Genomic DNA, 12,661 nt, shown 5'->3' on the forward strand with positions numbered 1-12,661 from the left:
CAGTTCTAACATATCTGTCTGTAGATTTGCTCTGGAAGCGCTAAAAACTATGACACTGTCTTAGGAGGCTCGGCCTGGAGGAGGACTTTGGCATGTAAATAAGACGCTAAGTCTGTGTGGTATAAAACAAGAAAAACATCAATACAGTATTTGTTTTACAATTTTTCGTTGAAGTCCTGTACTTTTTGAGGTGAACGTTACAAGGAGGACTCGGAACATTGACAACCGAGTCATAAAATCACAAGTTGGTTCAATGTTTCTGCAGAAAGATAAGCTCAAAAACAACACAACTTTTCCCACAAATTCCTGAAAAAGCTGCCACGAGTTTAGGTTATTTACACAAAATCACCAAAAAAGCTAGCAGAATCATGGAAGGACTGATAATAACAAATGTTTTTTAATAAATAATGTTTTTTACGTGATTATAACGCATTAAAACTATATTTTAACGTGTAATTAACACGCATGCTTGTTGACTCCTTTTTGACCCTCGGCCCGTTCCGTAGTCTGGGAAATGTAATGGCGTCCAGTTGCTGTTGAGCCACAAGCGGGAAAACATTGAGCAGAAATAAAAAGGTACATTATAGAAATGTCAGGTCCAAAGCCATGACAAGAAAATAATATTTTATCTTCCATCGCCGTGAGACGACATTGTTGGAACAAACTTCACGTCCGTGTTTACATTCCAGTAAAATAAAATAATTTACATAAAATGTAGATTATTACAAACCCCGTTTCCATATGAGTTGGGAAATTGTGTTAGATGTAAATATAAACGGAATACAATGATTTGCAAATCCTTTTCAACCCATATTGAATTGAATGCACTACAAAGACAAGATATTTGATGTTCAAACACATAAACTTTATTTTTTTTTTTGCAAATAAGAATTGACTTAGAATTTCATGGCTGCAACACGTGCCAAAGTAGTTGGGAAAGGGCATGTTCACCACTGTGTTACATGGCCTTTCCTTTTAACAACACTCAGTAAACGTTTGGGAACTGAGGAGACACATTTCTTAAGCTTCTCAGGTGGAATTCTTTCCCATTCTTGCTTGATGTACAGCTTAAGTTGTTCAACAGTCCGGGGGTCTCCGTTGTGGTATTTTAGGCTTCATAATGCGCCACACATTTTCAATGGGAGACAGGTCTGGACTACAGGCAGGCCAGTCTAGTACCCGCACTCTTTTACTATGAAGCCACATTGATGTAACGCGTGACTTGGCATTGTCTTGCTGAAATAAGCAGGGGCGTCCATGGTAATGTTGCTTGGATGGCAACATATGTTGCTCCAAAACCTGTATGTACCTTTCAGCATTAATGACGCCTTCACAGATGTGTAAGTTACCCATGTCTTGGGCACTAATACACCCCCATACCATCACAGATGCTGGCTTTTCAACTTTGCGCCTATAACAATCCGGATGGTTCTTTTCCTCTTTGGTCCGGAGGACACGACGTCCACAGTTTCCAAAAACAATTTTAAATGTGGACTCGTCAGACCACAGAACACTTTTCCACTTTGTATCAGTCCATCTTAGATGAGCTCAGGCCCAGCGAAGCCGATGGCATTTCTGGGTGTTGTTGATAAACGGTTTTCGCCTTGCATAGGAGAGTTTTAACTTGCACTTACAGATGTAGCGACCAACTGTAGTTACTGACAGTGGGTTTATAAAGTGTTCCTGAGCCCATGTGGTGATATCCTTTACACACTGATGTCGCTTGTTGATGCAGTACATCATGAGGGATCGAAGGTCACGGGCTTAGCTGCTTACGTGCAGTGATTTCTCCAGATTCTCTGAACCCTTTGATGATATTACGGACCGTAGATGGTGAAATCCCTAAATTCCTTGCAATAGCTGGTTGAGAAAGGTTTTTCTTAAACTGTTCAACAATTTGCTCATGCATTTGTTGACAAAGTGGTGACCCTCGCCCCATCCTTGTTTGTGAATGACTGAGCATTTCATGGAATCTACTTGTATACCCAATAATGGCACCCACCTGTTCCCAATTTGCCTGTTCACCTGTGGGATGTTCCAAATAAGTGTTTGATGAGCATTCCTCAACTTTATCAGTATTTATTGCCACCTTTCCCAACTTCTTTGTCACGTGTTGCTGGCATCAAATTCTAAAGTTAATGATTATTTGCAAAAACATTTTTTTTTTATCAGTTTGAACATTCAATATGTTGTCTTTGTAGCATATTCAACTGAATATGGGTTGAAAATGATTTGCAAATCATTGTATTCCGTTTATATTTACATCTAACACAATTTCCCAACTCATATGGAAACGGGGTTTGTACACTAACTGCTTTAGTAAAATGGAATAAAAGCTGTGCAAGAAAAAAAGACTGTATAAAATAAGTCAGGAGTAATTTTAATCAGAGACTTTCACATCGTCAATTTTCAAACTAATCACACACTTCCGGCTCCACAATAAAAGCGCCACATCCAGTCTAACTACATAAAAAAATGAAAAATGGTCTTACATAACTGTGTTGTCCTAAAGTCAATTGTTAATATTCTTTACATAATTACTTGATATTTTCCGTATTATTGACTGCAAGGCTTTAATTTGGAGCTAAAGTTGTTTATATTTATTGTATATGCTATAATCGGTAAACAGCAGTTAGATGATGTCACTTCCGCTAAATTACTTCCGGTTGGTCGACTTCGTTCGAAAGCAAGTCATACATGTTGCGGTCTTCTGTGGTTCTTTCTGTTGCCATCCTACACAAAGCGGCGAAGAAGCAATGCCGTAAGTTGTCTTTAATAAGTTAACAACATGTCAGACACGTTAAAAAGTGTAATAGTGCCGATATGTTAAATATAATTGTCGAACTAGATACAATGTGTTCAAGTCATTCAGACAGACGGGAGTCTCCCTCTGCTGGACATTTTGGGACATTATAGTTACATTTTCATATGTCATTGTTGACAAATATGTACAGAGACAATAAGTGTGTTTGTGTCTCTTTGTTCTTTTTAGTTTTTCACCATCTTGTCTATGAAGAATTGTCAAAAGTAAATGGTCAAGCTTACAACGACGTTCTCTTCATTGACTCCGGTTTGGCTTGGTGTTGAGTGGCGTTTCTACACGTCTCACGAGAACACTAAAGTGAAAAAGGCACGTTCCGGCTGCCCTACGGTATCAACATGGCGACAAGTCACAGTGGAAGCAGCAAAACGTCAGTATCCACAGCAAGCGCAGCTCTTGTTAGAGCTAAAGCAGAAGCCGCCAAAGTGCGAGCGTCATACGCAAGCCAAGAAGCTAAGCTAAAAATGGAAGAAGCTAAGCTAAAACTGGAAAAGGCCTCCAGAGACGCTCATAATCAATTAGAAACAACGAGAATAAGCACCGAATTAGAAGTGCTTACATTACAACGAGAAGCAGACGCAGCTGAGGCGGAAGCTCAAGTATGGGAGTGGGCTACGGCAGCACAATCCACAGGCGATGACAGGAAAACTGAATCTGAAAAGGCAAAAATTGAACGCACCAGTGAATACGTTCAATCACAGATCGACCTTCAACAGCTGTTGGCATCACCAGCTGCCTTGTGTCCAGCAATAAATAAGCAACCGTGTCCGTTAACACAATCTACCATCAACACCTGGCATCTGGATGAAAATACTCCATATATGCAACCCAGTCCTAATAAAATAAACTTTAAGAGCGATAAAGAATCCCACTTTTCCACACCAAACTTAAATAAGCCAGTTAAAGCTACAACAAACTTTGAAGAAAAAAGACAACCTGGCTCAAACATACATGCTCCGCCCTATGTTCCCCGACAGTTTCCACAAGCCAGCATGCCGTCTTCAGTTGAACCGTTGGCCCACTATTTGGCAACACGAGATCTCATCACCTCAGGACTGTACTACTTCGCAGATAAACCAGAAGATTATCGCGCGTGGGAGTCGTCATTCACTACAGCGGTCAGCGGTGCTCACCTCACAACAACCCAAGAACTAGACCTCATGACAAAGTGGCTTGGTAAGGAGTCTGGAGAACATGTGAGACGCATCCGCTCAATGTATGTAAACCATCCAGAACTGGCTCTACACAAAGCATGGGAGAGACTGCGTGACTGTTATGCTGCTCCTGAAATAATTGAAAAATCACTATTTGATCGGCTGGACAATTTCCCCAAAATTTCTAATAAAGACAACGCTAAGCTACGTGAACTGGGAGATTTGCTCATGGAAATTCAAGGTTTCAAGGAGGACGGCTATGTCACCGGCTTGTCCTATCTGGATACGTCACGAGGAATTAGGCCGATTGTGGACAAGCTTCCTTATAGCCTTCAGGAAAAATGGACGTCTTCTGGGTTTTTGTACAAAGAACATAATAACAGTTGCTTCCCTCCCTTCCACTACTTCTGTGTTTTTGTGTGCAACGAGGCAAAGAAACGAAACGACCCCAGTTTCACCCACCAATACAATACAACTGCTAACCCTGACAAACACATTGCAAAAAGTTTTAACCCCAACAGACCCATCTCAGTGCACAAAACAGACATTTTAACAACCAATAGTGAACCCAATGAATGTTGTCCTCTACACAACAAACCACACCCCCTTAAGAGATGCAGGACATTCCGAAACAAATCCCTGGATGATAGAAAGGCCTTTTTGAAGGAAAAAGGGATGTGTTTTAAATGTTGTTCCTCAGTTTCACATCTCGCCAAACACTGCCAGTCTTCTGTGAGGTGTTATGAATGTGGAAGCACTCATCACGAGGCAGCAATGCATCCTGGTCCATCCCCTCAAATGGCCAAGGCTCCTCCACATCTGAAAGAGAATGGCGGGGAGGGAGAAGAACAGTATAACATGCCTGATGTTAGCACAAGCTGTACAGATGTTTGCGGTCAAGGTCAGTGGGGGCGCTCATGCTCAAAAATATGCCTTACTAAAATGTACCATAAAGACTTCAAGGACAAGGCCATCAAAGCCTATGTAATTCTGGATGACCAAAGTAATCGATCATTGGCAAGACCAGAATTGTTTAAAATGTTCAATGTGGACAGCAAACCAATCCCCTATCATCTCAGAACTTGTTCTGGCCTTGTAGAAGCACACGGCAGGGAGGCTGAGGGTTTCCAGATTGAGTCCCTAGACGGTAAAGTTCTCATCTCACTTCCAACACTCCTCGAGTGTCAAGAGATTCCAAATAATCGGAATGAGATCCCAACACTAACTGCAGTTTTGCATCAACCCCATCTCCATCACATTGCCAAACACATCTCTGAATTGGACCCAGATGCCCAAATACTCCTGCTCCTTGGAAGAGATGTAATCAGGGCACACAAGGTCAGACAGCAAGTAAATGGACCACACAACGCTCCTTTTGCACAACGTCTGGATTTAGGCTGGGTGGTGATGGGAGAAGTGTGTTTAGGCAATACACACAAACCAACAATTAATTCAATGAATACAAACGTATGGGAAAATGGACGTCATTCCATCTTTCAACCCTGCACCAGCGTCATGTGTGTTAAGAAGCAACAAACCTTCAACCAGTCCTGCAAATCACAAGAAAGAATGCTGGGATCAACAGTTTTCAACCAAACTGATCATGACAACAAACCCGCTCCATCAATGGATGACCTCCTCTTTCTAAAGATCATGGACATTCACACCTACAGAGATGGATCCAACAATTGTGTCGCTCCACCTCCTCCAACTTTGGCTCAGAGGATGGGCTTGGTGGCCCCGCCTGCGGGCAGTCCGAGTGAGGACCAGTGGACGCGGGTGAAGACCAGGTCACTCCAGCAGCGGGAGTCCGAGCAGCCTTGTTCAATATGCAGAGAGGCTTTCTGCCTTCAGCCTCAGGTGCTGCTGTCCTGCTCCCTCGTCTTCCACAAAGCATGTCTGCAGGCCTTCGAGAGGTTCTCTGGGAGAAAGTGCTGCCCGATGTGCAGGAGGGAGCAGTACGAAACGTGTGTGATCCACGATGCTGCGCGCCTCTTTCGCAACCAGTGTGCCACCAGAATCCAGGCTTTCTGGCGAGGCTACATTGTACGGAAGTGGTGCAGGAATATTCGGAGAAACGTCTGCCCAAAAGACAAACGCCTGCGCCGTAAATTCTATAAAGCAAAGGATTGTAAAGTAAGCAGCAAGTTGGTGATCATCTCAGTGGCCCTTCAGGATCACATCAGAAGGAACCTTCTAGAGCCAGAGTTCTTGCTTTCTGACCCCCTGCTGAAGTACAGAAGCAAAACACCTTTAAGGCAGAGAGGGAAGCAAAAGGATGTGCAGAGACCAGAACTTCCAGAGGAGCGAGAATATGTACTTGGTCCTCCTCCACCTCCACCTGGAGAATTCACAGAGAAGGACCTTTACACCAAACAATGGAAGCAAGTGCAAGCATTTGCAAACCAGTTTTGGAGCCGATGGAGAAGGAAGTACCTTCCTTCTTTGCAACAGAGACAGAAATGGAATATGTCACAGCGAAATCTTCAAGAAGAAGATCTGGTTCTCCTCAAGGACAAGCAAGCTGCTCGTAACTACTGGCCTATGGCCATGGTCACCGCCACGTTCCCCAGGATCGACAATTTGGTCAGGAAGGTCGAAGTGAAGACTACAGACCAAGGAACCCCAAAAACATTTCTGAGACCAGTAACAGAAGTTGTTTTACTCCTGCCCAAAGATTAGAGTTGTTTGGTGATCTTAGTGGCCTCACATAGGCCAGGCGGGGAGTGTGTTGTCCTAAAGTCAATTGTTAATATTCTTTACATAATTACTTGATAATATTTTCCGTATTATTGACTGCAAGGCTTTAATTTGGAGCTAAAGTTGTTTATATTTATTGTATATGCTATAATCGGTAAACAGCAGTTAGATGATGTCACTTCCGCTAAATTACTTCCGGTTGGTCGACTTCGTTCGAAAGCAAGTCATACATGTTGCGGTCTTCTGTGGTTCTTTCTGTTGCCATCCTACACAAAGCGGCGAAGAAGCAATGCCGTAAATTGTCTTTAATAAGTTAACAACATGTCAGACACGTTAAAAAGTGTAATAGTGCCGATATGTTAAATATAATTGTCGAACTAGATACAATGTGTTCAAGTCATTCAGACAGACGGGAGTCTCCCTCTGCTGGACATTTTGGGACATTATAGTTACATTTTCATATGTCATTGTTGACAAATATGTACAGAGACAATAAGTGTGTTTGTGTCTCTTTGTTCTTTTTAGTTTTTCACCATCTTGTCTATGAAGAATTGTCAAAAGTAAATGGTCAAGCTTACAAGGACGTTCTCTTCATTGACTCCGGTTTGGCTTGGTTTTGAGTGGCGTTTCTACACGTCTCACGAGAACACTAAAATTACGATCATGCTTTGTCAAAGATGTTTTGTAATGTAATCTGTGATATATCTACCTGGATAAATGTTTTCTGGCAGATTGAAATCAAGTGTATATTATTTTATAATGTGTTCTGGTCATACTTGCCAACCTTGAGACCTCCGATATCGGGAGGTGTGTGTGTGTGTGTGGGGGGCGTGGTTGGGACAGGGGGCGTGGTTAAGGGCGTGGTTAAGAGGAGAGTATATTTACAGCTAGAATTCACTCAAGTATTTCATATGAAATACTTGACTTTCAGTGAATTCTAGCTATATATATATATATATATATATATATATATATATATATATATATTTATTTTATTATACATATAAATAAAATAAATACTTGAATTTCAGTGTTCCGGAGGCTATCCAGTAGATGGCAGCATTGTCCTGTTTAACTTCTCCGTTCATGAATGAGTATATCATTTCGGCCACCGTGTTCAATGGAGAAGTCTGTTCTACAAAATGTACAGGCAACATACATACCCCTTCCCCTTCGAACTGTCCTGGATGAACTGAATTTCTTGTTTCCATTCGTTTTGGAACTGGCAAGCGTATTTCTTCATCTTGCTCGTCGACGGCGTCGCCATGTCTGTAACTTCCTCGTTCTTCTGCTTCGTCTCCTTGTTGTGTGCGCAGTTGTGCACTCTACTCTCTAAAAGTCGTAGATGTTATGACGTCATTGGGCAGGCAAGCTGTTTATATTGTGGGAAAGCGGACGTGAGAACAGGCTGTCCCCACTCAGGTCCGCATTGAGCTGGAGGAGGCGTGGGGGGCTGAATACCGGGAGATTGTCGGGAGAAAATTTCTGCCGGGAGGTTATCGGGAGAGGCGCTGAATACCGGGAGTCTCCCGCTAAAAACGGGAGGGTTGGCAAGTATGGTTCTGGTTGATAGTCCTCAATTACAGAATGTTTAGTAGACTGAATATTACATTTTATTAATAAATAGAGAAGATTATAAAAATTGTCATGCAGAGATATGAAGACCATTAACTCGTACAACATGTAATATACATAATATTTATCCAGGTAGAAATATCACAGATTACATCAATAAACATCTTTGACTGATCGTAACAATCCACATGCTGTGTTATTAATGCATGAAAGTGTAGCTCCTCCTCTGAATGCAAGTGCTCCTACAGCAAGAATACACATTCTGTTTTCCTACAAAATACAAAATTTGGCAAGACACCAACACACTGCAGGTCAAAAGCATCATGTTTAAAATACATTTCATTAAAACAAACCAATTGTTCAGTCATGGTAATAAAAACTACAAAATTATCTGTCTAGGGTATACTTTGTAACGATCTGGCGTGGTGGAACCCAAGGATGCAGAGACGTTTAGCGTGCTATCAATAGTCTCTCTTTATTCAAGAGGTATAGCACACAATGGCAAAAACAAAGGCGATGGTGGCAAGCACACAAAAACACACCATGTAAAAAACTACTAATATAAATTACTTACAAAAACCAAAAGCGCTAGACAAGGCTAGGAGAAATACTTCAAGAAAGAAGTAATACTGAAAAAACCTAAATACAAAAGTACAAAATAAAGGCGCTAGACAAGGCCAGGAATAATACAGGCAAACCTGAGAAGATGCACAAGACGAACTAGTGAGTCCACTGGTGAGTCTAAATACCAATGCGTCTGAAGCAAGCAGTGACAAAGTTCTGGCGCTCACAGGCCGTCAGCAGCCAGGTTAAATAGACTGCTTCTAATCAATGTCAGGTGTGTGCTGCTGCCTTGCGCCAGCTGCACTCCATTCTGTGGACGAGAGAGAGAGTGAACATGGTGTGCAGACAACAGAAATGAGCAAGGAAATTTCAGATTACCACATACTTATTAATGACGAAAATTACATCCACGATTAATCACGATTAATTTTGAGTTAATTAGGAACAAACTGCGGTTAATCGCGATGAAATATTTAAATTGTTAGGCAGCCCTCGTTATTACATAATAAAAAAATTATAAAAATATCAAAGAGCTTCCTCGCACTGGTGTTGTCCCAATACCAATATTTTGGTACCGGTACCAAAATGTATTCTGATACTTTTCAATTATTTTCTAAATAAAGGGGACCACAAAAAATTGCATTAATGGCTTTATTTTAACAAAAAATCTTAGGGTACATTAAACATGTTTATTATTGCAATTTAGTCCTTAAATAAAATAGTGAACATACTAGACAACTTGTCTTTTAGTAGTAAGTAAACAAACAAACACTCCTAATTAGTCTGCTGACGTATGCAGTAACATATTGTGTCATTTATATTCTATTATTTTGTCAACATTGTGAGGGACAAACTGTACAAATTGATTATTAATCTACTTGTTCGTTTACTGTTAATATCTGATTATTTTCTGTTTCAACATGTTCTATCTACACTTCTGTTAAAATGTAATAATCACTTATTCTTCTCTTGTTTGATACTTTACATTAGTTTTGGATGATACCACACATTTAGGTATCGATCCGATACCAAGTAGTTACAGGATCATACATTGGTCATATTCAAAGTCCTCATGTGTACAGGGACATATTTCCTGAGTTTATAAACATAATATAAATTTAAAAACAAAACGGAAGAAGATTTTGTGATGCTAAAAAATATCGATGTAATCATAGTAGTATCGACGAGATATGCTCCTGTACGTCATATCATTACAGTGGATGCCAGGTGTAGATTAAGGCTGAAACGACGCGTCGACGTAGTCGAAGTCATCGGTTACGTAAATACGTCGACGCCGTTTTTGTGCGTCGACGCGTCGCATATTTACGTCACACTACCGTCATGGCGAAGCGCAAAGCAGACGATCAAAGCAGACGATGCGAGCGGTGCGAGCGAGGGGGAAAAATCACGCCAAAAGTCGTCAAAAGTGTGGGAGTATTTCAATAAACGGCCTAATAATGTTGTTGTATGCACACTGTGTCGAGCGGAAATGGCCTATCATAGCAGCACAACGGCTATGAACGAACATTTGAAAAGAAAACCAACTATTCAATCGTCCGCGCGAGCATACGTTGTCATCATTACACAAAAACATGAATGTGTCATTTGTATCTGCTAGGGGTGTAACGGTACGTGTTTTGTATTGAACCGTTTCGGTACGGGGCTTTCGGTTCGGTACGGGGGTGTACCGAACGAGTTTCTAAGCTAAAGCTAAAGTTTTAACAAGCTGCTTTGCTCCTACTGCCTCTGTCTCAGCACGCAGCATTGTCCCACCCACACAACCATCTGATTGGTACACACAAAGCAATATCAGCCAATCAGCAGTGTGTATTCAGAGCGCATGTAGTCAGCGCTTCAGCGTGGAGCAGATAGGTGTTTAGCAGGTGAGCATCAGGCAGCGGACTTTCCCCAAATGATAATAAACACCTCCCAGTCAACTACTAGTAACATCACTGAGCCCGTTGACCTTCTAGAAACTTAAACTGCAGCTCAGCTCACTCGCAGTCCTGGCTTGAGGTGAAGGCTAATTACCTCTCGTTTCCAGCCACATCGACCCCTTCTGAGCGCCTATTTTCAGCTGCTGGGAATATTGTAAACATGAAAAGAACCAGAGCATGTAGACATGCTAACCCTTGTTCATTACAACTGTTAGACACTCACTGGAATGAGTAGAATTGGTTATTTTGTACTGTGTTGGACTGGATGTTTATTTTGCACATTTTAAAAGCAATACTTAATGTTTACAGTGCTCCAGAATATTTAGATTGGCACTTTTTAGTATTGGATGTTTATCTTTATTTTTGCACATTTTAGCAAATAAGCAATACTTTCACTTTTGTTGAAATGTTTACACTGTTGTTACCGAATATTTCGTTTTGCACTTTTTTGTATTGGATGTTTATCTTTATTTTTGCACATTTTAAAGCAAAATAAGCAATACTTTTACTTTTAAAATGCTCATACTATTGCAGAATATTAAGATTTGCACTGGATGTTGACTTTTATATTTGCACATTAAAAAGCAAATAAGCTACTTTTAATTTTGTTAAATGTTAAAAGTTTTAAATGTTTACATTGTTACAGAATATTTAGTCATGTTGTTGTCAATGTTGAATGAGTGGCCATACTTCTTTTTTTTGTAAATAAAAGCCATGCCTTTTGAAAAAACTGGCCTACATTTATTTTTTCATCTTCATTTTGAATAAAAAAATAATCGGTAAAAGGAAAAATAATCTATAGATTAATCGAAAAAAAAAATATATAATTAACCGATTAATCGAAAAAAATAATCTATAGATTAATCGATAGAAAAATAATCGTCAGCTGCAGCCTTATTGTAGACCCACACATGGCGTTTGTTTACATTGTGACACCGGTGAGTTACAGTTTGTAGTGAAGTATGTTTAGCTATTCCTTGTCCTCCAGTGATAATGGTACATGTAAGAAACGTACTTTATTTCATGGAGGCCAGGATTAGTGATTTAGAAATAGCTAAAACACTGCCGACTGCGGAAGGATGTTAGCTGCTGGTTAGCTCGCCATTTCTTAAAGCACATTTTCCTGAGGGTGTTTCTGTCACAATTCTGTATAACACAGTTTGAGAGGAACCCAAGGATGCAGACAGAAGGTGAGTCGAACAGTTCTTTTACTTGTTGCATACTCACAAAAGGCGCTCCTCACAGGAGGGAACAAAAGGGGACAGTGCAAAAAGGAGAACACAAAATGTGGACCGTGGAGAAAACAAACACTTGTATATACAAAAATAAAACAAACTTGGGTCAGAGTTGCAAGACGTGCTACCGCCGACATAGACACCAAGCTGGATGGCACCGGGAGTGGCCAGGATCACAAGTAGCAAAAACACGAAGCATGGAAGTCATCAGATGTGGAGAGCCGAGGAGTGGAATCACCGAGTGCCATCCAGCTGCCAAGGTGCTGCTTAAATAGCACCCGGGTAAATTGGAAGCAGCTGTGCACGTCTCACAACTCCGGCCACAATGGGAACTCAGGAACTCTAAGGGGAAGGAGAAATGAAGTGAACAAACAAGGTCAACTGCACCAACAAAGGAAAACTGAATACAAACCACAAGGTGGCAGCAGGTGGTGACAGTTTCAGCGTTATAACTTCACTTGTATCTTTACCGGTACTTTTTAGAGGCGATATAGTACCGAACATGATTAATTAGTAACGCGGTACTATACCGTACAAACCTACCTTGCACTTTTAGATGTTTCAGTATGGAGCCCTCCGTGGATAAAGTTTGGACACCCTTAAAGACCGAAGTACACGTACGTCATAGCGAGACTACATTTACTCAGTGGTGGTTCATCTGGTGGTTTTCCTGCA

The 12,661-nt window shown here is 41.0% G+C and overlaps 1 protein-coding gene across 1 annotated transcript; it reads left to right on the forward strand.

The window, feature by feature from the left end:
* The first annotated feature begins 2,559 nt into the window (after positions 1–2,559).
* On the forward strand, positions 2,560–7,246 carry LOC133655331 (uncharacterized). Its single transcript, XM_062055369.1, has 2 exons — positions 2,560–2,761; positions 2,993–7,246. The coding sequence occupies exon 2, from the start codon at positions 3,160–3,162 to the stop codon at positions 6,655–6,657; it is 3,498 nt and encodes a 1,165-aa protein (XP_061911353.1). The 5' UTR covers positions 2,560–2,761; positions 2,993–3,159; the 3' UTR covers positions 6,658–7,246.
* The last annotated feature ends 5,415 nt before the right edge of the window (positions 7,247–12,661 follow it).

The sequence above is a fragment of the Entelurus aequoreus genome, linkage group LG01 (genome assembly GCF_033978785.1).
Source record: "Entelurus aequoreus isolate RoL-2023_Sb linkage group LG01, RoL_Eaeq_v1.1, whole genome shotgun sequence".
Classification (NCBI taxonomy): domain Eukaryota; kingdom Metazoa; phylum Chordata; class Actinopteri; order Syngnathiformes; family Syngnathidae; genus Entelurus; species Entelurus aequoreus.